We start from the raw sequence: 26,565 nt of genomic DNA, 5'->3' as shown, positions 1-26,565 counted from the left end.
CTTGGAAACACCCTCAGGAAGCACCTGAGCAGCACCTGCTTGTGTCTTTGGCAGGGTACCCCACTCCCCAGCACAGGCAAAGGCTTTCTAAGCAACTTGAACATAATAAAGTAAAATACTCGGAATTACAAATTTAAATTAAGTGACATTATTCTCAGATAACTTAAATTTATTTTTTTCCAAAAGTTATTTACAGATTTACAAGTATTTGTGTGGTATTTTACAAAAAGTTACATCAGGTCATTTTAAAAACATTTTTCTTTACAAAAGCTACATAAGCAACTACATTGAGGTGTTAGAAAGAATAGCTATGTTAGCTTTTGGGATGTTCACTAAATCCCTATCCTCAGAGACAAAGCCAAGCTAAACAAGGTGCAAGGACAGCTGAAGGACCTGTGTGCAGCCTCCCTGTGCTGCCAGCAGGGCTCTCCAAGCCCACAGCTGCAGAACTACAGGGCTGGGAATCCTGGAGGATGCAGGGCTGGAGCCCAGGCCGGGAGTGGCAGTGAGGGCAGTTTATCAAAGGATCTTATTTCTATTTCCTATGGAAAGAACAGGGATCTTACATTCCATCAAAAGTTACCACCACTGACAAGAGTGGGTGGACTCAGAAGGGCTCAAAAGTGCTCGGCAAAAAAATGAAGTTTAGGAACCAGCTCTGAAGGTTTGAGAAAGATGGTGACAAAATAAGGAAGAGGCTCCCTGTGCAGCACAGAAAGGATGTGATCCCCAGCATTCCATCCCAGCCTTCCCAGGTGGTTTCTAGAGCTGTGCAGTGACTCCAAGCTGGAGAGCATGACTGGCATGAAAACGCTGCAGAGACTGGTTCAAGGTCACAGACAATGTCAGACAAGAGGCCTGTGCTGAACAGCTCTCCTTCAGTGGAACACAGATATAGCAAATTCATAATTCATGTGAATTCATGAAAACACACACACATTCATTCAGCAAAACACACTTCCTCCCTGCTTGTGCCCTGGCTGAGCACAGCTCCCCTCACCTGGGACAGCACAGAACACCTGCAGTGCCACGTTCTGGGATGTTCTGGGATATTCTGGGGTGTTCTGGGGTGTTCTGGGGTGTTCTGGGATTACCAACTCCTGCTAATGCAGAGAAGTAAACGAACACACGAATTTGGCAACAACTTCTCAGACCACTGCATTAATGGCCATGCTTTTCTCCAGTACAATTTAAAAGCAGCTACTGCAGGGTTCTGCTTCCCAACAGCCTGTCCCAGGCACAGGATGAGGTTGGACTTGTGGCACATCAGTCTGTAGGAGTATCACCTTCCTCCAGATCATCTTAACAACTGAAATATTCATCCAACACACATTAACACTGAGTCTCCTGTATAAACTGCCCTGCTTCCTCCCAAAAAAGCTGATGAGGCATTTGGCAGACCCTTCTGGGTTCTTTTTCTTTTTAAATGTGCATTTTCTACATTTGGTCCCATTGTCTCCATTTGTTTCAAGAGGAAGCAGAGAAGTCACTCGTCCACAGTACCTTGAGATTCCAACTCCACACTGCTTACCTCACAGTCTGGAAATGCTGTTTACACTCTCTGGTTGGTGTGGTGGTTTGCACAGGATGAGCTGAGCAGCAGAATGAATAAATAAATCCCTTATGGCACGTTGGAGGAGCACCTCTGTATGAGGATGGCATGGCAGGAGTCACAGACCCTCACAGGCTTTGGGGAGGAGGGCAGGGGCAGCTCATTGTCAGAGCAGGCATTGCAGAAAATCTCCCCACAGTTCCTACAGTGATGCTAGAGCACAGGCAGAGAGCAAACATTTAAATTTACAGTGGAAATGTACTTGGTAACTGGATACCAACAAAATACACACAGCACAATCCAAACTGTAATTCCTGACTCCTTCTGGGAGCCAGCCTGCAAAAGAAAACGGATCTACATCCCAAACTGTGATGCAATCCCACACAAATGGTGTTTGTCTAGGACTGCACACAGGCAGACACATGGTCTTTCTAGACTTTTATATATATATATAAATATAATATGTGTGTGTGCTGAAGATTTCGTTCACACTCTGGATTAAGGATGTATTCTGCTATAGAAAAATACAGCATGAGCAATGATATAATGATATCTGAAACAGTGGATGCCTCTGTCAGGAGCTAATTGAGGTTTAACATAAAAAGGTAAAGGAAACTTCCTGCACAAATTAGTAAAGCTTGGAAATTAACATCATACTTTACTTTAAAATTACAAGCTCATATTTTCTTACTCTAGTGTATAAAAAATGCCATAAAAAGACTTCTACACATGTCAAACTCTAACGGTGCCAGAGCTGATAAGAGTTTGAGATAACAATTCAACAAAGTAGTTAAATAATTTTTAACCAAGTTGCTCTGTGGAACTTTACTATGACACTGTTTCTTTTGAAATTAGGGCCCAGCTGCATTGTTTGTATCAAAGAACCAGAAAAATACCTCAAAAATACCTCTGCTTTTACCTGATCATTCACATGTCATGCCACACCTCAAAGATAATTATTATTTACATCATACTTGTAATAGTAATTACATAACACTTGTAAATAATGCATAATACATTGGGAGAAATCTTGTTAAAGTTTTACCTTCCTTTTGGAAAGTGAAAATTCCTTTTCACACAGCTTGCAGTGAGTGGCTTCTTTGTCCTTCAACCAAACCTGGCCCTGAAGAAAAATTACCATAATTATGTTTATCTGATGAAGTTAAACTTTGGGCTCCAGGGGAGAAGACAAATCAAGAGCAGAACATTCACTGCCTGAATGCCCAGGGCCCTGGGAGCAGAGTAATGTCACAAACACACCCCAGAGAGCACAGGGCTGCTCCAAAACACTGCAAAGCCAGAGCAGGGGTGCACAGAGAACATGCCTGGGGTGCTAGAGCTGGGCAGTGCCTCAGCTGGGGGAGCACAAAGGCATCCAAGCCTCAAGGGAAGCCAATGTCCCTGCTCAGCACATGGGAACAGCCCTCAAGATGCAGGGAAGCAAAAAGAAAAAAACAAAAAAACCCAGGACAGTGTCAGGAAATGTGAATTTCCTTCTGTTTAAGCCACTGAATAAACTTAAATTGTGCTCAACCATTCAGTCACTTTTGCCTGGAGTGCAGCAATGTGCCAGGTGACACAGCAGACCATCAAACCTGTGCAGACACAATCTCTGCTCCCCAGTGCTCCCTGCTGCCTTTCACAAAGTCCCACACCTGCTGCCATTGCACTTCATATTTTATCAGCTTTGGTGCTACAAGTTCACTTGTTTCCTAGGATGATCAAGTATTTATTTATTGATCCCTGAGAAGTACCATGTTCACTTGTTTCCTAGGATGATCAAGTATTTATTCATTGATCACTGAGAAGTACCATGCTCACTTGTTTCCTAGGATGATCAAGTATTCATTGATCACTGAGAAGTACCATGTTCACTTGTTTCCTAGGATGATCAAGTATTCATTGATCCCTGAGAAGTACCATGCTCACTTGTTTCCTAGGATGATCAAGTATTTATTTATTGATCCCTGAGAAGTACCATGCTCACTTGTTTCCTAGGATGATCAAGTATTTATTTATTGATCACTGAGAAGCACTATGCAGTTTAAGCCCAGCTGGTTTCACATTCTGTCCCAGACACACTCTGTAAATGACAGAAGGGTGTGTGCCACTGCAAGAAAAGGGCCAAAATGCACAGCTGTGCACCAAACAAGGAAAAGCAAAAGCAAATGGACTCTTTCCAGGAGGTTACAAGGGAGTTTGGTTCTCTCCCACTGGAGGAAATCATACAGTGAGCATCTCTGGAGTAACTGCTGTAGGAGGGAAGTCTTCTCATGCTTATGAATCATTGCAAAAAGAACAGTTTAAGAAAAGTTTCTTTTCTCAAAATGCTACTGACCTGCAATGCCTTGTTAGCTTCTTTTATATCTTCTATTTTCAGCTTTGACCTAAGGAATAAGACAAAGCTACTTCAAACTTCTACATGGTCACTTATGCTCCAACAACTTCAAAAGCTGGTTTAGGTACTTAAATGTAAACCAAGTCCTCTGAACAAGAGTACAAGACCACATTATGGCATTCTGGAGGAAGCAGCCTCCCCACAGGCATCCAGTGCCAACCCAGTGAGATCTGGGTCACAGGAGCCACACACAAAGTTATCCTGCAGGGCATCAAGGCCACAGAAAGACTGCAGAGAACACAGAGATATTAAATGAAGCTTCACAGAACAGTCAGGAGGGTGAGGAAGGTGCTGCCTGCCAGGTGTGCCCTGCCCTCCCCTGAGCCTGGGCTCATTCCCTCCCAGGGTTCTGGGTTTGTGCTGAGCACAGGTTGATAACACTGGGATGTTGCTGCTGGGGCTGGGCAGGGCTCACACAGAGCCAGGGCCTTTCCTGGGGGTGATGGACGTGAGGGGACAGCCAGGATAAAAGGGACATCCAAAGGGATGTTCCAGAGCAATGGCATCGTGCTCAGTATATAAAGTGGGGGAAAGGGGAAGGGGGCATTTGGGGTGATGCAGTTTTGCCTTCCCAAGGCACCATTCCATGTCATGGGCCCTGCTCTCCTGGGGATGGTTGAATTAATTCCCTGTTTTGCTTTCCTTGCATGTGTGGCTTTTCTTTTCTCTAGTAACCTGCCTTTATCTGAACTCTTAGTGAGTTTTCCAGTTTGTGCTTTTCCAGTTCTCTCCCTGGTGCCAGTGGCGGGGAAGGGAGTGAGCAGCTGCCAGGCTGGGGCTCAGGCAGAGCAGCCCTGCCCTGCTGCAGCCAGAGCTGTTCCCTTCTCCTTGGGGCTCCTGGGAATGCCAAACCAGGCAACTCTTCTCCTGCAGAACAAAGCCTAATGCCCTTCACACCATTTTTGTTCAAACTGTTTTGGTCTGGATTTTCTTTTCACAGCACTGTCATTACCCCACCAGCCACAAGTAAAAATTACCAGGCCTGACCTAACAAACACATTGACTTCTCCCAGCTGGTTAGTTACCAAAATAATAATAATAATATTGTCATATACTGTCTAATATGCATCACCACTGTCCCACTATTTTCCTTGATTCAAGGGGATATGACAAAAACAATTTGTATAAGTGATCATGAACAATAAAATTACTCGCTCAGCTTGGATGCCAGCTCCTGGAGAGCAGCCTCCTGGTCCTCACATGTGCTTTTCAGCTGCTTGTTCTTCTCCTGAAGCTTAAGGAACTCCTTAAAACAAAACAAAAATAAAATAAAATGAAGCCAAATTGTTCTGAAATTGTGCTTGCCCTACTGCCTAGGAACTGCTCCTACTGAGAAAGCCAAGGGCATGAGTGACCCCTACACTGCCTCAAACCCAGCCTGAACAGCAACTGCTCAGGAGAAAACTCTCCCAGACCCCAAGAGGTAAAGAAACAGTTCTGCTTCTGTAGCCCACTGCAGGGAGAAAATCACCCTGAGTGGTGGAGATGAACCCTGGAAAATGAACCTGAGTGATGGAGATGAACCCTGGAAAGGAAAATCACCCTGAGTGATGGAGATGGACCCTGGGAAATCACCCTGAGTGGTGGAGATGAACCCTGGAAAGGAAAATCCCCCTGAGTGGTGGAGATGGACCCTGGGAAATAAATCTGAGTGATGGAGGGGCCAGGAGCACAGAGCCACAGGCCCAGCCCACAGTGAGGACAGAGCCCCCAACACAACTGAGAAGGGAAAGCCAGGATCTTATTTCTCCTTATCCAAAGTACTGAGCTCTGATCTGAAGACTAAATGGGGAGTTAAAAGCCCATTTTTTTCATCATTCTATTTGTGAGAACACATTAGTGTAGTCTTTCTCATATATTTGCAGAAATTCTTTACAATACCATGTCTAAGTCCATAAATAACATTGCAGTCCTTTTCTAAATTACTATAGTCAAACTTTGCTGCAGCATTTACTTTCTTAAGGGTAACTATTTCTTGGGTCTCTGCTCTCAGATGAGACACAGCTTCCTTTTCCTTCTGAAGATCGTCCTCCAGGGTTTGCCTCCACTCCTTTTCTATCTTCAGGTCCGTTTCCAGCTGAAGCCTAGAACAGGGAAAACAAAACAAAAATCACTGTGCACGACAGTATCACTTCTGACAACAAAACTGAGTTTATTTCTGGGTGCAATAGACTATTACCATAACAATTAAGTTACATGTTTTCTAAAACAGAAATAACGTGTCAATATAATGATATTTTAGGTATCAGTGTAATAAACAAAGCACTGTCATTTAGAAAATGCTTTTCAAAGTAAGTTTATTTAAAGGACCAGGAGTATGGCATAATTTTGAAGAGCTGACCTTTGAAATAAATGAGTAAGAGAAGACTAACCGCAAAATTCTGAAGTATTTTTAAAACAAGCATAAGGCAAAGCCCCTTAACTTTATACAGCTTGTTTCTAAAATAAACCAAACCAACCAGCCACAGTGTCATTGGTGATGCAGACAATTATTGCAGGTATCTCTGATATCATAAAAGTTATTTCCTTTTACACCCTTAGATGTGAATCTTCTATTTTAGACTAAGGTTTATGGCATTTTGAACAGAACTGAAAATAAAGGAGGAAGGACTTTGAATTACTTTTTTATTGAGGTTTCTGCACAGGGATAAACAGGGATACAGGTTCTATTGGCTTAACTGAACTCCAGCTAAAGGACTCAGGGCTACTCTGACAGAAGAGCCATTCCAGCTGGAATTTTACTCTTGGTTTCATGGAAGACTTGGTGTTCAGAATGTTATGGGGGTGGAAGCACACTGTTCAACCTTCTGGATTCAAACTGTGTCACCACAGGAAAAGAGGAAATAAAATCTGAGAGTGTTCATGCAAGGTGTTTTGATGGGACACCTACAGCCACATTAATTTTCCTGTTTTAAAAGCAAACCCACTTTTAAAGGAAAGACTTACATGTTGGGACACTACCTCAGCATCTGGCTGGAAAAGAAGTGAACATGACCTGGAGGTTTCAGAATTGCAGAATTCTAAGGCTGGGGTGTGAACTGTTCTTTTGCCCAAATCTGCAGAGGTGACTGTGGTAGTAAAGTGAACATTTGTCATGACAGTTGAACAAGTGGAGTGAAATTCAGAGTTCTGAGAGAGGCAGGGCAGGGCTAACAACTGGGCTGGAAATCACTAATTTTTAAGCCCCAATCTTTGTATCAAAGAATTACTTCAACAACTGATGTTTTATCTTCCCAAAGAGAGAAAGCACCTCTCCTTACAGGGAGCTTCTAACTTTATGCACTGATTTAAATTAGTACTGAAGGATGTAACAGGAGAAAGACAGAGGGCTGGCTTTTAAATTAGCTTTTAACTGTTATGACTCCACTGGATTTTCACTTTTTATTTCCTGTGCAGTGGTAGTTAAACCACTTCTACCTCATCCTTAATCTGGATCAATCTAACTATTGTTGTGCCATTTCTGTTAGAGTTCACACTACTCCACACTTGTGGGCTTTGTTCAAAGTGTGTTTTACCACTACTCCACTACATGTTTTCCCCCACTTAGGATAATTTCCTCCTGAATTAAATTGGTACTTTTAGCCAAGAAGTAATGCTGTTTTTCCCTTCCTTTCAAGCAGTATGTCATTTCAGAGGCACCCAAAGCCAGCCTGGCTTCCTTGGAATGACAGATTTTCTTCTGCCTTGCCAGTACCTGACACAAAGATCTTTGGTATTTGCATTCTGTTCAAAACCATTTAACAACAAGCAGCCTGCACTAGGACAGAGGACATATTGCAAATGCAGAATGTTTACTGCCATGCACTTTTCCAAACAGGTAAGAAATACTCACAGCTGTTTCTCCTTCTGGGAGAATTCGTTCTGCAGGCTTTCAGATTTATTCACATACTCCTGTTTAAGTTTCTCATCCTCAGCCTCAGCCTCCATTTGAGCCTTCTCTGCTTGCTGCAATCTGGTGTAAGTCAAATCAACTTTGGGTAAAACTGAAGCTAGAACTAGGGTGTAGAGGGTGAAGAAGACAAATAAAAGAAAAATGGGGAAATAGAAACATTTCTAAATAAAAACAAAGTTTGGGGGAAACTCACAAACTCAAACGAGAAATCCATACAATGCCTAGAGAATTAGCTCCTGGGTTTGCATACAGTCAGAGAGTGATCACTGTAAGTAATAATTGTTTTATTTATGCTCATGAATAACAGGTGCCAAAGCATGATACAGATTTTAGAACTGAAGCTTTTCTTTTTCCTCTAGCATACGTTCATGTGTTATTTCTGAAGCTTTTTCCCCCAAGTAAGGTCTGTGAGAGTCCTTGGCTTGCACTGATCACCCTTTAGGACAGGGCAGAGCAGGAGTTGTGCAAAAGCAGCTCAAAACAACTGAGGCATAAGGTTGCTACAGAGCACTGCAATCAGACAGCAAGAGACTTGACTAGCCTAGCAACAAAACACACCCTGACAGCTCCCACTACATTTACAGAACTACCTCAACTACACCATAATTCATTTAAATAGTCTGTATTAAAAATAATGCATTCTTACATTGGTGAAAATAGCTCCATACTATACACAAATCAAAGTGATTAATCAAGAAATGAGGGATTGTTGTTTGATTTAATCTTTTCCTCCTGAATTCCAGGTTTGTTCAGCTGGCACTTCCCTTGGAATGCACTGGTTCACTGTGGTTCCTCTGTGGTGGGTGCATTGTAACAAAAGTAAATGTACTAAAAGGGGATTTGTGCTATATCATGGTTACACCTGTCTGGAGAATACAGGAGCCTGCAAAATCCCAGTGAACGTCCCCACCTGATGCTCTGTGTTCTGCACAACTGCCTCAAGGGCCTCCCAGGTAAGTGAGGAACCAGGGAGATGGCTGACTTGTCACCTCCCAGCAGCTCCCTGAGCGCAGAGTGACTCCCAGCTCCCAGAGTCAGCTAAAAACAAGATGTGTCAGCAATATGTCTGCATTTGTGCTTCTGCTGATGGAGTCGCACCACAGGGAGTTCCCAAAAGCTGCTGGTAAACAGGTGAACAGGGCTGGAATTAAACCCCCTTATCAAGGGTGCACTATCTCACTCAGCTGCCCCAGGGGCCTGAGGGATGCTCCCATCACATCTGCAGTGGCAGTGCAGAGGCCAAGCCCTGGAAGGAGAATGCAGGGACAGAGCAGGATCCTCCCCAGTGCAGGAGCTGAAGCTACACAACACACCAACACCAAAAGCACATCAAACCCTTCCCTAAATCACCAAATCAACTGCAGAGCTGCTCCCACAAGCAGGGCAGGAAGAGAGCTTGCTACCCTAAAGCTGCAGCATGATCCCCAGCCCAGCACCAGGGCTGGCTGCACTGCTGGGTTCAGGCAGATGCTGAGCTGGATTTGGCATGCAGATGATTCTGTGGGAAACACTTGTTTGCATAGATAACATTGAAGTGGATGAGGCTTCCATTTCTGTCATGGTCTTCCTGTTGTTCTAATCTGTGTTTCTGGTTTGGGTTTTCTTTGAAGATAATTAGAAGATAGTTACTTTTCAGTAGCCAGCTCATGTTAAAGGCTGTTTCTGCTTCCAAACCAAGGAATAAGCCAGTACATAACCATGCAACAGAAACCCTTTCTGTAGGACTGCATCCTGCCCCCACTTCTACAAACATCCCCTTCTGCTGCAAAACTCTAAGGCCATTTTCCCACTCAGCATCCACTACAGCCCTCAGAGCAAACATCAGGGAGTGTGTTGAGGGCAGTGAGCAGCTGAGCTCCTCTCCCTGCAGTGCAGGCCAGCAGCAGCTCACAGCAGACGGAGGCAGGGGACGGCTCTGGGCACAAGCACAGTGCTGATCCCAGAGCAGAGACCTCAGCTGCCAAACGGGTTAGGCAGGCTCAGGGCCCTGACTGTAAATCCTGCTCACTGCTCCTCCTGCCAGGAGTGCACAGCAGCCACAGGATTTGCTGGAGCACTCAGGAATCAGGCTCCAAGCACATTGTGACTCCAGGAGAGCGTTTTACCCCAGGACACCAGGGAGGTGGAGCTTTAGCAGAGGCTGGCATCCCTTCACTGCACTCACACTGCAGAGATGCTGGCACCACCCTCCTTCCTTACAGCCAGCCTTGTGAGGGAGCTCAGCTCCAGCTCCTGACAGCCACAGAACCCAACAGACAGCGTGCTTTGGGGTAAATACAGCCTAAAAGTGAAAGGAGCAAGCAGGGACAAGGGGAGGTTTAGCCAGAAGGGCTACTTTGGAAATCTCTTAGTACCAAAGAACCGGGAAAATCAGTAATTAGTGATTTAAGTGTCATAAAAATGTACAGTCAAATAAAGATATCTAACCTCTTAAAATAAAATTTGACAAAGAAGTGATTCAATAGCATTAGAAAACTAGCTTACATTTGCTTAATAATAGTGCAGTAATTTACTTTTTTTTTTCTTTTTCTGTTTTTTTTAGGAGGGGCAAAGTGAGATCGGAGGTGATGTTCTTTCAGAAAACAAACCAGAACCCAGCTACAATCAGTTACAGTGCAGGATTTCTAATACCACTTTCAAATTTGAACTGGAAACCTCTGAGGTCCTGTTTTATCAGCAATTATTTGAACACAAGAGGTCTGGAGGAGCTCTCAGAATGAAATATCCTTGACAAGTTTGTACTGGTGCTGAGCCTCATTGCTGGCACATTTGACGAATGACATTGCAATAGTCCTAGTTTGAGTTAACAGATCTTTGTCACTTCATGAATGCAGTGGACAAAAATCAAAGACAGATGAAGGCAGCAAAACAGTAAAAACAAAAATTGGGATAAAAGGATAAAAAGGAAAAGAAAAAAGAGGAAAAAAGGATGTCAATAAAAGAATATTCATGTCACTAATTTTTTTAATACATAAGCATGTTTTTCATAATCAGATTTAAATGAAAAAAAAGACATGTCAAACACCAACATGACAGGGCTCATGGATATGTTATATTTTACAATTAGAAAGATCAATGTTGCATATAAAGCCACTAAATTAAAACATGTGAATCACATCTTAGTATTAATATGTAGGACATGCAGTCCAACCATAATGTAGATTTATATTCTGAAATTTTAGTCTTTCACTTTTCAACCTTTCAGTGTGAAAACTCATTAAGTCATTGAAAATAATGGCACTTCCAAAGCAATGGACAACAATTATAACAGCTTCAGCAAACAACCAGTGATCCTTGAAGGCATTAATGTTTATATTAAGCATGTGCTTAAGTATAAGCAAGATTAATGCTTCAGTTTCTATTGCATTTCATTCAGGGGAGGGGAAAGTAGGCAATAAGGAATCAGAATTTTGAAACAACTGAAAGAATGACTTTTGATATCAGCATAAAAACCTAGGAGCAGAAGAACAATGGTAGAGGGAGAAAACTGAAAGATTAAGTTTGTATTTAAAGTGAGCGTGTTTGTCAAACAGAAAAAAACAGTCCAACAGCAAATAACTAATCAGGAGTTTCAGGAAGGTTTGCTTTAAATGTTCTAGCTGAAAATGACATTTCAACGGCAGCTGTGGGAATGCAGTAAGATGTAAGGGAGTGGAGTTGTGAATAAAGAGAAACAAAGATGGGGCTGTACCTTTGCTCTAGTTGTTTCATAGTTGCATTAATCTGATTGGTCTTATCCTCCAATCGACTGATTATTTCATTCTTCTCTTTCATGGCATCTTCAGAAACCTGTGTTACAAAAGAGGTTGAAACTGAAATTTGTATCATTGCACCATTACCCTGGGGGGGCTTTTTCTTCAGTATCCAAAAGGGCACATGGTAAAAATCAAGTTTTGATTCTCTTTAAGGATTGCTTTCCAAAAACCCTTGAGAACAGTATGTAAAATCTTATGCCTAGAAAATTTGTAGTTTTATACTCTGCAAGTGTAAATGCTATTTAATATTTAATTTAATATTTAATGCTATTTAATTTCCTTCCTTAGTTAATCACTTTAGAAGTCAAAGTTAAATTCACTGACCAAGTAGCCCATTAGAACCTTACCAGTGAAGAGAAAATAGATTAGTTCAGAAAATCACCAAGATTCTCCTGCAAATCAACCCCCCTCCCCAGATCCTAACACTGGAGAACATTCTCTTACTTTTCTCTCCAGCTCTATTTATATTTCTCATCCTCTGGTCCAGTTTCCTCACATTTGCAGATTGGAAAGTAGAATCCTCTGTCCATCACTTCAATTATCCTCCACAGCATCCCAATTTTTTCCTCTCATTCTGCCACAGATTTGACTGGGTTCTTGTGCTGGTTTTCAGAATTTATTCCCTAAATCAAATTCATGTTTTACATAAGTAATTCACTGGTATCTGGTAATTTGTTAACTGCATTTGGGGTCCCTGAGATACATATTCTCGCACAAAAGGCATTTAATTGTTAAGAGATTTTCTTAATTTGTTAATAGGTTTAAAAATAAACCCAAAATTGTAATTAGCTTTTTCCATTTAATATATTCTTGTCTTCCTTTCCCTGCTTAGGAAGGTCAGGGCTTCTCTTCAACTCCTCACTATGTGCCTACATTCCTCTGGTTGTTTTATACAACACAGGCCAAAAAAATGTCTTTGTTACAGTATATTACTACTCTCTTTACTTCACATAGGGTATTATTAGGCTATGATCTTATCCTCATGCTCTTTTCTTCCCTAAACCCAGTAAGTGACTGCCTTAAGAACTTCTTTGTATGAAAGCACGTTTACATAGGTAATGTTCCAAAATGTCAAGCTGACCTAAGAAGCACAAGGAAACCAAAACTCCAGCAACTGCCCAGAATGGTAATAATGCATTTCTGTCCCTGTAACCCCTTCAGCAGCTGCACAGCAGCTTGTCCTTTACCTGCAGCTTTTGGTACATTTCCACGTTAATGGCTTTAACTTCATCAAGCTGCTGCCGCAGGCCGATGAGGGTGTCCTGCTTCTCGTGGATGTCCTTCTCCAGCAGCTTCATGGCCAGCTCTATCTCGTGTTTCATGCTGACTTGAACCACCAGCTCGTTCTCCATATCCTGGAAAACACAACACAGTGCCACACAATGGATTTCAATCATTATGGAATTATTTATTTCTGGCTTGAAACTCTAACAGTGCTGCAGCACCACCTACTTTACCACTTCAGAAATTCTGCCCCTCTTCACCTTTGCAAATTATCCCTAAATGTGACAATCATATACTAACTGGCCAACGGGTTTTTTTAACTTTGGGAGAAGACAACTCACATTATAAGAATGGTGCACTGTGAAAAATGTGTATTTTATGATTGGCTTTTTGCAAATATTCAAATGAATATGTGTTGTGTTAGAAAGCAATGCTGTATTAGTTCTCTTAAGTAGTGTGTTAAATATAGTTTTAGGTTACAAAAAATGTTAAAATAGAAATGATGCTATGTAGGATACTTTTTTTTGTAATGAATGGGCTTGCAGCGAGATAGCAGCCACAGAACACCTGAATCTTTCAGAAAAAAACAATTTATTGCCCTCTATCAGAAGAAACGAACTTCTTCCCGCCTTGAAGGCGCTGTTAGGATTCAGAGGAAGAAGCTGACACTGCCCAGACAGAATCCTGTGTTTGAATGGAATTTATGCACCATGTATGAGGTGTATGAATATGCAACAGGCTGTTGTTTTTAAGGGTTAATCCTCTGTTAACTGTGTGTCCTTTTTCGGGCTTGTGCTGCCCAGAAAAAGGTACCCGGACTGTCTGTAACTCTATTGTCTCATGTTGTTCTAATTCAAATTGTCCAAATTATTATTACTCTAATTGTTTTACTATTTTCATGACCATTTTATTACTGTTAAACTTTTAAAATTTTAAAAACAAGCAATTAGCGTTTTTCACATGTACAGAGTTGCCTAAGTATTAATTACAAAAATAGAAGTGTTTGTACTTTCACAGGAAAGATTTAGCACAGAGAGCATACAGTGTTGCTAAAAGCTTACCTAAAAATTTACCCAAGAACAACGTGGTTGTTGTTTTTACCGTTCTTCAGCAATATTAGTACAGAAATATTGATGCTCTGTGGAAGCTGCCTTTAGAGAAATGCTGCTGCAGGGAGTGCAAGGCAGCACTAACCCCAAGGCAGGCGGGGCTGCAGTGCAGGAGCACCCACCTGGCGCAGCTGAGCCTCCTCGCGCAGCTGCCGGCGCGCCTCGCTGTACATCTCATCCAGGCCCTGCCTCGAGTGCTTGTACGTCTGCAGCTCGGCCTCCACGTCCACCTTGGCTGCCTGCAAACACACACACAGCCTCCGGCTTCCTTCTGCACAAATTCTGCACCTTGATGGCACCAATTTCATGTGGGGACACAGCTGGGGGTGACTGGCGGCGGGGCTGAGGCCCCGTCCCCAGGTGAGCAGCACTGACAGCAATGAGCTTACCTTCCTCAACTTCTACCTATACACTGTAATAACTGCAACCATCCTCCTCACCCTAAACACAATCCAAGCCCCAAAGCTCTCTGCCCTAATAACTGCATGGACCAAAATTCCCTCGCTAAGGGAACACAGGGCACACAGGTGCAGTGCATGAACAAGAGGATATAAAAGGTTGGGCTGAAGAACAAGAAGGGCAGATGCCTGCAGCCTTCTGAAAGCGTGTGGTGATACTCTCTTGTGGCAGTCTCAACTGTGACAATCTAACACTTGTGGGGAATATGAAGAAAAACTTACAAACACGTCCTCCAAGCACAGGGCAAACATGGAAAGAGCTGTTTCTGCTCTGTTGCTATTGGCTTTTTAATGAGAACTGAGTAAAACCAGCAAAACATCCACACCACAGTACTGTCCTCCTTGGGTGTCACTTGAATACACTACCCATGCATGTGGCTGTAAAACAATCTTGTGTCCTAGAACTTTAATTTACTTATGCCATTTAGAAAGCTCCACAGATTTAATAAGCCCTTGCCCTTGTAAAAGTTGTATCAGATTTGGACAAGTTAAGCTTACTTGAAGTTGAGATGTACAAATTTTTGAACAAAAATAAACATGTTATGTTACGATATTAAAAGTGGTAAAACTAACATACCTCTAGATGATGCTGTGTTTTCATTAAAATCAGAGTATTTTCACTCCTTAATTGATGGTTTTCTTCTTGAAGTTTAATTATATTGTTTTTTGCTATTGCTAACTGAAAAGAAACAAATAAAAAAAAGCACTGTGACCACTTTTGAGAGTAGAAATAAAGGATAAAATGTTCTGATTAATGCAAGACCAAGACATCTGCTCTATTCTCCCTGCCTGCCAAACAGAGGATTAGCTGTTTTTAAAGAAAGCATGAATCTCCTGAGTTTAATAATGAGTCACTTTCACTACACAGCAGCAGTGTGTTCAGGACACTTCACTGTTTCATGTCTGGAGAAGAACATGCTTTCTTTTCATGGCTCCATTATGACTTAAAGACCCTCAATTCTTTTTCCTCATCCTCAGCTTCTGCTTTCCACTTGGCTTCAAGTTCATCCAGTTCTCATTTTCTTTTTTGGGCATCTTAATATGTCATATGGAGCAGCTTACATAAGAAAGCCTCCCCCATATGAACAACAAACATATTTACAAAAGATGACATTTCAAACTTGGGCCTACAGTATACAGCTTAATGTCAGAATTATAGGCCAAAGGATCAAAATAGGTGGACAGTTGGGCTGAAAACTCATAAAGGAACCAGAATACTCTGAGAATTAACACAGAAAAGTTGCTTTCACTCTGTCTGGATACATTACTCCCAGAGTGAGCTAGCTGTCCCTTCAGCAGCTCAATTTAGCGTTTTCAATTTTCCCCTTCATTAACTAAAAAAGGTGTGCTCTCTCTTATAAAGCTAAAAATACTGGAAACTAGTCAAGCATCACAGATAACCAGAAATACAGGCTATAAACACAAAGCAGAACCAGACAAGTCTGAAAGCTGGGTATCAGCATCCAGTAACCAAGCAAGAAGCAATCCTTTGGCTAAGGCTGAGGACTGGAACAGAAATTGCTTGGTGAACTATTTTCTGTCTCTTTGTAGCAACTGGTGCCATCCATTCTAGACCAGTCATCTGCACAAATCAGACTGACAGCTGGCACTGAGAAAGGATTCTCTTCTCATTCTGTCCAAAGTTGGAAATTGCAATGTTCTACAGAATTGATGTACTGATGCTAGGGGCTGCCTGGCAAACTGACTTCAAGTCCCTGCAGCTGCTGCCCCTCTCCTTTAAGCCAAAATAAAGGTATAAGAATATATTATCCAGAGCTTCCATAGCTTAAAATAATGTACGTACATTTAGAAAAACTGAGTTTCAGAGAAAACAATATGCTACACATCACTAAAATAAAAAAGTACCTCTTCAATCAGTTTAGTGTTTGATTTCTCCAGTGAGTCAACTCTTGCATGGAGACTGCTAACCGTGCTACTGAAAGGGAAAAAGAAACAATGCTATTCAAGATTACATCAAAACCCATCCAACCAAGCTTTAATGCAAGGTACAGTGATTAATGGTTAAGAGCTGTGAGGTCTGTTCCCATTACTGGAACTTTTCCTAAATATAAGAAAATGACTCTCCTTTGTTGAACATTTATATGCTGCTTTCCAATTCCCAATGCCACCCCTGTCACCTAAACTCCTGCTTGGCCAGAACTTCCCATGCACTCTCCCTTTCTTTTATCCTCACAACCATATTGCAGACAAAAGATAAATGAGTTCTCCCCTATGGAACAAAACCATTCTCCAGATTCTCTTCCTCCAAAATACATTTCTGTCATAAAATCATTTGTTTCTCTGCATTTTTTGAGATTTGTCCTCAGGCTCTTTCTTGATGCTTCTTGACTTCATGTAGGAGTCTCACCAGAGTTTTATTGCCTTTTATTACTCTGTTGCTTTTTATAGTATCAAACTACATCCAGGCCTTTTCCATAACCTGATTGCCTATTTCTGCAGAAAGCACCTTCTGTTTTAGGCTGCATTTCACACACAGGGAAAGAGAAAACCTATTCTGTAACACCATTTACTTTTTCCCATATTTCTCTGTGGTGTCCTCAGTAGTTGCCAGTTCATTTGGAACAGCAGGGCAGAGTGATTAATGCATTTTAGGAAGTCTGAACACAAACAACTGAACTGAAATAAAACAGGAGTTGCTGAATCACTGATCTGACAGGAAATTCTGTGCATAAACCAGAGTACAAGAGCACACAGAAGCTCACCTGGATAATGACATCAAACAAACACCACTGCTCTTATTTGTGATGGCTCCTTTCTCCTCCTTGGCTTTCATTTTGCTCATATTTGATGTGCTCTGCTGTTCTGTGGTGTTGAAGGTTTCTGCTCAGTGACACCATTTCAAAGCAGAATGTCCTTACTCCAACAGGAGTCTTACAGTAACCAATGATCCAGATTACCAGCATTAAAAATTTAAAAAGATTATTACATTTCAAAAATTACCTAGATCCTTTTTGTGCTAGAGATTCTACAGAAGTTCTTTCTGGCTTTACTGCTTGGTTGTGGTTTTTGGGGTTTTTTAGCCCTTTAGCCCCTCAGACTTTATTTTGTACAATAATTCTCAGAGAATTTCTATTTCACTGTTCTTCTATTTGCACAGTAACAAGCACAGTGGTGGACTAGGTTTGTTCCATCCAGCAAAGCAAGAGGAAAATGCTGCTTTCCTGAAAATTGCTCAACAGGAACCTCAGCCTACCACATATAAGTAGCTTCTAGCAAGCAGTGAGTTTATTCAGTTTCAGTCCTAGGCATTAAAGCCACAAACTAAAATATTCTGCAAGGCAAAGAAATAAAGTCATATGGATTCACCAGAACACTCAAAACCACTTCTGGCAAACTGTTAAGTGGAACACAGAATCCAGACCCAGCTTTTTATTCCTGTGAAGTTATGATTCATGAGGACCTTCACAGCTCTGGCCTGTTGGTTTTGTGTTTCTTTGAAGAATAAAGGTTTTGATTGTCCAAAAGCATGAAAACTGACACTGAGCTCTGCAGGAGAGTGTCTTTTCCTACTTCACTAAATCTTCAGTCTAAACACGGAGAATTTGCAGCTCTTTCTCTGAAGTTCTCTCACAAAGCTCTGGAACAAAAGGCATTTATTTACCTGTAAGCCTGGCCTGACACCCATACTTCAAAGTAATACTTACTTCAGTTGCCTGTTTAGTTCCTCAACATAATTCTTTTGGTCCAATATTGCAGCAATCTGTACATTTCTAAAGCAAGCACAAAATAAAATTAACAAAATTGTGTACTAAGCTGAAAATATACATATGAAAATGTCCATCTCAATCGTGGTTTTAAAAAGAAAGGAAACAACTTCATCTCATACTCATGAAGATAACGACACACATATCAGTGAGACACAAACACACCCAATGCTGTAACTGCAAACAATTTCTCTACATGAAATATAGCAGTCTGAGAAGGATAAGGATGTTCATTTACTCTGCCATAACTCTGGTTCCTTGAAAGCCTGACTGAATCCCAGGCTGAGGCCTTAAAGGCCTGCAGGTTCCTTTCCAGTGCCTCCTGGCAAGCCTCCCCTGCTTGGGGGCAGGAGCTGATGCTGCTGAGGTTTGCTTCAGACTGCAAATACTCCTCCAGCTAAGTAATAACACAGAGCAACACACTGGGGCATTCTTCTCAGGATCAGAGCACTTCATTCTTAGGGAACCTGACTTATTTCTAAAAGAACAGGCCCAGCCAACAAATCATTTGCTAACATAGAGAATAGCAGGTACTTTGAGAGGACATACCTTTCTTTGCCCCCAATGTCATCATCACTCTTCAAATACACAGAGAAATCGATCACCCCAACCTAGGGGAGAGCAAAGGTACAGTTCCGTATCACACAAATAAGTGCTGCTGCTATTTACAGCCTTGTATTGATGCAATTGATAAAACCTCAGTTACAGCATTCTTAAGGTTCATCCAGTTTCAGCCAGAAGCTGAAAAACCTGAACTATAACACTTAAAACAAGATTTTACAAAGTTTAATATTTACTTGGTTTATACAGTGCTCTCCTGTCAGCATCCTGTTTGTTCTTTCCGTGTCTTTTCTAAAAATTCTCTTCTCAAAATACTTTCTAAAAACATGTTTTTCTGATTAAAGCAAAATACCATCCCTAATAAATAAGGTAAAATGTTCTATCTATAAAAGTTACTTTATTTCAATTCACTAGAAATGTGCATAAACACATTTCACCATTGAGTAGCATTTTTTCAACATACCAAAATGATGCTCCTGGCTGCGACTTCCATCAAGGTTCAGAAATTTACCTTTCTGCTCAATAAAACCTGCAGCTTCTGGCTTCTCTGAGAAGGTGCTTTCTTTATACTACTCCTCACAAACAGAATTATTCTGGACATGTTACAAATGTCAAATTGGGACACACTCCAATCAGATCTCATCTGCCACTACCACCTCCTCAAACTGAGATTTCTCTCTCATGCAGCAAGGCCACCCAGTATAACAGAGCTGTAGCTAGCAACAGATTTTGTGGTCTATAATACAAATATTTAATTCTCAACACTAAGAGCAAGTTGATAAGTTTTCTGTAATTACAGGCCTGTCAATGTTATATCTTCTACACAAGATCAGTGCCTGAAACTAACATCACACAGTAACCAGAACAAACAACTGAGGACAAGTTAACCACAGGATTCAAAAGCACACACACAGTTAGCTGTAACTTCTCTTTCCCAGAGGAGCTGGTTTTTCATCAAATATATTATACAGTTATAATCACTTAAACTACTATGATTTCTTTCCACAAAGAAGCTGAAAAAAACAAATCAGGGCTGAACAGAGTCTACATTTATTTACAAATACCTGTGCATCTGCCTCGAAACAGAATCTGTTAATATTTTCTTGGAAGAGATCAGGGTTAAAAGTCAAAGCCCATTCAATACAGGAAGAATTCCAAGTCTTGCTTTGCAGAATCAAAGTAGTCACAAAAGTCACTCATAAGAGTGTTTGTTTCAGGTCCCTGTACCATTCCTATGATGTTCCAGAACAGCAATAAATGAACCAAGCAGGGTAAACTGATCATGGCACTATCCTTGCCCCACACAAGAAAAGGCTGGGCCACACAAGTCAGATGGGAAGAACTCTGCCTTGCTGCAGCTGCTCCCATCTGAGGACAGAGCACAAAGCTTCACCCCTGCACTCTGCCCATTATCTCCATTCCAAGGTCTGACCCTGCTGATAGTGAGGTCAAGGCAACAGCCCCACGGAGCCTGGAGCTGGATCATCACACCCTGAGCAGTCTGAGCTGGGATTTCTAACAAGCCACCACTCTGAAGTAACAAAACCCACAAACAAAAGTACAGAAAACTCTCGTGGACTGCCTGTAAAGGAATTTTACCTGGACAGACTTACTTGTGAATCCAGGTCTTCTCCCTTCACACACAGGTTGGCATCGATCACATTCAGCCCAACTAAGAGCCCAACAATCACTGCTCCCTCCTCCTCCATCATCAGGGCATGATACTCATAAAACTCACTGTGTGAAGGAGAAAATTGCACCTTACTGGTATGTTCATTCTATATACATCCAATAAATTATTCAGAAGTGACAGACACATCTGAATTTTCTCTTATTGCAGCCTTGCTACAGCATCCATAAAGATGGGCTGGCCCTGCCCATACTTTCACCTCATAAATATTTAAAAATTCAAAGTGCACAGTTTTTCTCAGAGGCTATTAAAAACAAGGATACTGCCTTAGGCTCCAGATGGCTGGGACGCTGTGGGGAGGGTGACAAGATTTACTTTGACTTTAAAAGAAAACAAACAAACAAACAAGCAAACAAAAAAAAACCAAGAGAAAAGGCTCCTCCCTAGACCTTCTATTAGCCAGTGTTGAAGAGCATACTGCAAGGAATAGATGTTTGGCCACACTGGGTCAGACAACTCTTATGTTGTTAAGAAGCACTGCAAGCAATGCAAAGGAAGAATGGCAAAAGAATTACCTTTTGTGAAAAAAAAATGCCTGGAATTTAGTGAATACATGCTTGAAATTCAAGGACCCAAGGAAGAGATTATATGGATAAAAAAGAAACTTAAAGTCCTGAAATGCTAAAAAGGTTTTTTAAATATTTGTCATAGTTTTGCACCAAAATCACTACAAACATAAATTCTTCACTGAACAAGAGAATATCAGCACTTTCTTTTCCTTGCACTTTTTAAATAAAAGTTTAGATTCTATGTAACAAACTCTCTTGTCACTGGAAAAATCCATAGCTGCTGAACACCAATGACATCCTGACATACCACTGTTATCTAGGCACAAAGTCAGTTTCAAAAATACGTATAGCTTATAAAACTGAAATGAAGAAGCATCCTTCTCCATTGTGCTGGAATGACTCCACCAGACAGGAGAAGTTACACCAGAAGAGAGCAATGCCAGTGTTGGAACTGTGAAAGCAGAGCTCAAAGCAAGAGCCCTCCTTGCAATGGCAGCTCAGTGAAACCACGCGCACGGTAGGGATGAAGTCACCTCCTCCCCAGTGCACAGTGGGAGAATGCAGGATTATTTTTTAGGAGACCAAACCTCCACAGACAAATTGCAAACAGACTCCAGTGAGTTGTTTACCTGAGGAGGTCTCTCTGAATGATTAGACAGCGAAGATAATCGGCCATTTTCTTCTGCATCAGCGCCAAGCGCAGCCAGGCCCGGGCGCGGCCCAGCGGAGTCCTGAAACAAAGGCCCAAATTAACAAAATATTGATCACATCATGCTCTTTAACACCTTATCAGTCTACTGGTGGAGCAATTGCTGTTTCTGAAGGGGTATTTTAAGCTATTAGCTGAGCATCACCATGTGGACAGCCATAGTGTTTAGGCTTTGACTCCAAGCTTTGAGGTAACAAAGATTTCCAACTTCTCAGCTGAGCTTGGGAGCAGACCCAGAAAAATATGAGTACAGACTGCACTAGAGCCTGATGATCTTGAAAGTCCTGTTTGCTGCTGAAGCAATATGCTTGCAGCAGTTGAGACTCCTTTCTGCCATTTGTTTGTTGAGAGTTGAGGGGAATTGCAGGAAAATGAACCAAATGCCCATCACCAGCCACCATGGCAGCTTCCCAATCCTACTCTGGCTCTACCCAGCCCTTACTCAAGCCTACCTTTAACTGTGTGCAACTTCAGGGCTATCTTGGGAAGACAGTGCCAAAAAAAGATGAAAAGGTGAAAAGTAACTGGCAAACACTGATATCCAGCAAATTACAGCTGGACCTGCAGAACTTCCTCTTCTAGTGCATGCATACTTACAAGTGGCGAGCACAGCAATGAAAAAGAAAAACCCTCCCAAGCTGTGTTAGGATAGGAAGAGAGTAACACACCTGGCAAAGGTTATTACTTCCTCTGCCACAAGAGTAAATAATAATTTACATGCCTGTGTGCTTTAGATAAGGTCTAAAGCTATAAATTAGAACCCTTGTGCTGCCCTGCACCAGTCAGGGCAACCAAACCCTTTTGGAATTTCGTGGATGGCCAATTATAAAGCTAAACACAAAAGCAGAGTGCACTGGAATGGGAAGAGAATAAATTTACAGCTGAGTAGGACTGTGCAGGCAATAATCTCAAAAGTTGCCTAATTCTTTCCTCTTTGGTGTGTCACCTTGTGGTTTGATAGAGCCTTTGCTGACTGCCCTCACCAGTGTCTGCTGCAGCTCCAGACTGCAGAGTGACAACCTGCTGCTTTTTGCATTGTTACCCAGCTCCCATTCATTCACCTGTGCTCTCCCCAGCATCAGGCACTAGCTGTTCAAAGGCTTGGTTAATGCCAAAGGAAATCATGATTCTCAGTCAGATCCTTTATTTTCCTGCTGCATTTTAACAATACTACTTACTTAAGGCCAGGCAAATCTCTGACACTTGCTGCTATTTCCTCAGCTTCTGGATATAATTTCTCCACAAGTTCCAGAGGACCCCAGATGGTTTTATTGTAACTCAGAAAGGATTTTCTTACTATGAAAAGAAAAATCAAGTAACCAAATTAATTTAAATTACTGCAGTAGCTTTCTTCATAATATCTGGTGTGTGCAAGGGTTAACTGCTGAGTCCAGAGCTACAGATAACTCTTAACTGAGACACTGGTCAGCTCAGCAGTATCCAAAGCCAACTTCCAAATTACTTTGCTGTGAATTTAAAAACTATATGCTAGAAAAAAATAATACAAAAACAAAAAGCTAAAAATACACACTACATACATACATGCAGTTGGTAAACCCTGGACCTCTTACAACAAATGCTGCACAAAATGACAAGTTGTTAAATGTGGAAATATATGTGGTGAAGAATTAATAATTACACTATTCATTATAAAAGGTGACTATTTACTTTTTTTTTTTATGCAACATTACACTTTTTAAAGTCTACTTCCAGAAAGAAAGGAAGAAAAATGGCATGTTTGGGATGAGAATTATGCAGCTAGAGCAATTTGCACACCTTTCAGGCCATGCTTCAGGCAGTGCTCCATGACAACAAAGAACTGCTGCAAAGGTGGGTAGTCAGAGTCCAGCGTGCGCCCAAAGCTCAAGGCTGATTCAATGAGTCCTTTGATACTCAGTTTAGCCATGTTTAATAAATTTGCTCTTTCTACAGCTGTGGGGTCCTTTACGGCTAAGATAACAGAGAAAAACATGTTATGGATCAAGTTTTAGGAGTGACACAAAGAAATAAAGTGCTTCACATCCACCTTGTTAAAAGGAAAACTTACCTTAAGACTAATAACCCCAATAAACTCAGCAGAACAGATTCAGTAGGGCTATAAACCACCATGCCATAGAGGAGCATCCACCCCAGAGCACATTCTCAGTGTTTTAATGGGTTTGGTGGGGAAAGCCCAGGCTGGCAATGCCAGTTCTCAGGCACCATGCTGTCCCAGCAGCTCTCAGAAGCAGCCAAGTCACCACAATTAACACAGCGCCTCTGCATGGCTGCAACCATGCCCTCCACGGTATCAAAGCAGCCCTCCTGTTAATTTATGGATTTATTTCTGTATCACAGCCTACCTACAGAAGCAGCCTTTTATATACATACTTTTATATACAATGATACTTTTCATAATTTTCTATACAATCACTGTCCAATGTAGCTTTAACTGCGCAGTGACACAAACACACTTCCCTTCTCAGGCTGTTCAGAGTCACTGCCACTAAACCAGGAGCATTTTCTGGAAAATATTACACACTGAAAATTCAGTTTCTCACCTAGTCACAAAGTAATTTCTACCCAGAAAATCTTAAAAATTAAAGGTTTTGCTTAAACTTGAAGTTTTTGGTAAGCATTACGAAGTGTATACTGCAAAAATACATTTGAGGATTAAATCTTATCAGTAAAAAAATCCATAGCTTTTTACAATAATCTTAGTCTGACAGAATGGACAAGGTTCCTCTTCTTAGAAATCCTGCTACTGAGAACAGAGTGCTCAGGAAATTCTTAAGCTTATTTTCATTTATAATGAAGCAATTCAAACATTTAGGCCAGACCCTATTTTCTCAGAGACAAAACAAGCCTCTGTTTATTCACTATCATCAAAGTAACCTGGAAAGAAACAAAAGAGTTGATGATTTCCTGCTTAATTAAATCCAACAAGTGCAGCAAAAAACTAAACTTTTTAGAAGACATTGAGACACAGATGTCAAAATATCTAGAAAGGCTTGTGACAGAAAAAAAAAGTGAGCCTGTTCCTTTGCAAATCTGAGTATTGGTATCTGATACAGACTGTATCTGTCTGCATGTCAGAAAGCACAAAGAACCCAAAGCATCATAACAGATGGGCATTTTCTCAGTTCCCCAACAGCAATGAAATGACTTGTCTCATTTCCTGCAGACTTCAGGTACTTAGGGATTGGGTATTAGAAACCCTGAAAACTACTTTCTAATATTCTGTGTCCCTAGTTGCCCGCCAAATACCCAACTACCCCTCTGCTTTTTAGGAAAAATAATGATTGAGATTATGTACATGCCTTAAAAACTGCTTTTATAGTTCCCCAGAACTTCAACAGAAAAGCCCAGGAGACATGAGAAACAGTAAGGTAATGAGAGACAGGGCCGTGGCAAAGCTGTACCCAGGCAGCAGCCACAGCTCAGTGCTTTGTCTGTTCCTTCCCTCCTGCTCAGCTGCTGGGGGCTCACCAGCCCTACCAGAGCAGCACCAGCACAGCATCCCTGTGACAGGAGGAGGCTGGAACAGCAGCACCTTTCTGCAGGCAGGGCACACATCCTGCTTTTTTATTAGCCTTGCTACTGACAGCATTAAATACAAGTGCTAGAGGAGGAAACGCTCAATGCAGACTTCAGGTGGGGAGCTCTGCCTTGCTACACATCCTGCCTATTTCCCCAAAGGCATCATGAAAATTCCTTTGTCAGGTGACCTCATTCTGACTTCTGGAGCCGATCCTCCTCAGACAGACTTCTATGTCTGCTGTCCTTTCAATTACCAGCCCTTGCCTGCTCTTTCTGAGGCGAAATGCATCTTAGGTCTGTTTTAAAGAGCGATCTACCCGCATGCTTTTCTTCACCTGCTTCTTAAAAATATAAATGGCGAACAGGTTTTTTAAAATTTAAAATCAAGATTTAGAATTTAACACTGCGTGTGAAATCCTACATCCCAGCCACCACTGGGGTACCGTCTGGGGTATTACAGGGAGCAGAGCAGGGGGTATTACAGGGAGCAAGGGGTATTACAGGGGGCAGAACGAGGGGTATTACAGGGAGCAGAGCAGGGGTATTACAGGGAGCAGAGCAGGGGGTATTACAGGGAGCAAGGGGTATTACAGGGGGCAGAACGAGGGGTATTACAGGGAGCAGAGCAGGGGTATTACAGGGGGCAGAGCGAGGGGTATTACAGGGAGCAAGGGGTATTACAGGGAGCAGAGCAGGGGTATTACAGGGGGCAGAACGAGGGGTATTACAGGGAGCAAGGGGTATTACAGGGAGCAGAGCAGGGGTATTACAGGGGGCAGAACGAGGGGTATTACAGGGGGCAGAACGAGGGGTATTACAGGGGGCAGAGCGAGGGGCATTACAGGGGGCAAGGGGTATTACAGGGAGCACAATGAGGGGTATTACAGGGAGCAGAGCGAGGGGCATTACAGGGGGCAGAGCGAAGGGTATTATTGGGGGCAAGGGGTATTACAGGGAGCAGAGCGAGGGATATTACGGGGGCAGAGCAGGGGGTATCACAGGGAGCAGAACAAGGGGTAATACAGAGAGCAGAGCAAGCTCTGCAGGGCTCTGTCCCCGGAGCAGCAGCAGCAGCCCCGGCAGGGCTGTTCGCAGCCAGCACCAGCCTGGCCAGCACGGCCGGCTCCGAGGGGCGAGCCTCGGCCCGTGAGGCGGCTCGGCTCCGCGGCCGGGCTCGGGCCGGGGGCTGCGGGCGCCGTCCCTGCGGCAGCGCCGGCCTCTCCCCGCCCGCAGCCCTCCGCACCCGGGGCACCGCCCGCGCTGCGGGCCCCGCACGGCCCCGCTCCCCCGGCACCGCTCCCTGCCCGCGGCCCCGCGGCCCCCGCCCCGCTCCCGGCGCCGCAGCCCCGCTCACCCATGGCTGGAGAGGAGGAGCCGCCGCCGCGGCCGCTCCCTCAGGGCCCGCACGGGGCTCCTCCCGCCCTCAGCCCGCGCCGCGCGGCGCCCCCGGCGGCGGGAGGACCC

The 26,565-nt window shown here is 42.6% G+C and overlaps 1 protein-coding gene across 2 annotated transcripts; it reads right to left on the bottom strand.

Annotated features, from left to right (window-relative positions):
- Nucleotides 1-225: 225 nt before the first annotated feature.
- Nucleotides 226-26,565, bottom strand: RUFY2 (RUN and FYVE domain containing 2). Of its 2 annotated transcripts, XM_058810246.1 has the most exons (18): nt 26,456-26,565; nt 23,359-23,532; nt 22,761-22,878; nt 21,503-21,604; nt 20,288-20,411; nt 18,663-18,724; nt 18,054-18,119; nt 16,255-16,324; nt 14,966-15,067; nt 14,053-14,169; nt 12,785-12,952; nt 11,534-11,631; nt 7,783-7,902; nt 5,905-6,034; nt 5,102-5,196; nt 3,891-3,939; nt 2,598-2,675; nt 226-1,765 (listed from the first exon to the last, which is right to left on the bottom strand). In XM_058810246.1, exons 1-18 carry the CDS (start codon nt 26,457-26,459, stop codon nt 1,622-1,624), a joined length of 1,821 nt encoding a protein of 606 aa, XP_058666229.1. In that variant the 5' UTR covers nt 26,460-26,565; the 3' UTR covers nt 226-1,621. The 2 variants fall into 2 exon arrangements, with proteins under 2 accessions (XP_058666229.1, XP_058666230.1); XM_058810247.1 differs by lacking the exons at nt 226-1,765; nt 2,598-2,675; nt 3,891-3,939; ... (1 more) ...; nt 5,905-6,034; nt 7,783-7,902 and adding an exon at nt 7,919-10,662.

This window comes from Ammospiza caudacuta, chromosome 9 (genome assembly GCF_027887145.1).
Source record: "Ammospiza caudacuta isolate bAmmCau1 chromosome 9, bAmmCau1.pri, whole genome shotgun sequence".
Taxonomy (NCBI): Eukaryota; Metazoa; Chordata; class Aves; order Passeriformes; family Passerellidae; genus Ammospiza; species Ammospiza caudacuta.
The sequence above is the reverse complement of the archived record's forward strand: the minus strand, read 5'-3'. Positions and strand labels throughout refer to the sequence as shown.

What these genes read in the sequence shown, in the direction of transcription:
- RUFY2 (XM_058810246.1), bottom strand. An exon ending in GAGAAGACCTGGATTCACAA is followed by an intron (nt 18,725 to 20,287) that starts GTAAGTCTGTCC and finishes GCTCTCCCCTAG; the next exon opens with GTTGGGGTGATCGATTTCTC. An exon ending in AAATGTACCAAAAGCTGCAG is followed by an intron (nt 11,632 to 12,784) that starts GTAAAGGACAAG and finishes TTTGTAACACAG; the next exon opens with GTTTCTGAAGATGCCATGAA.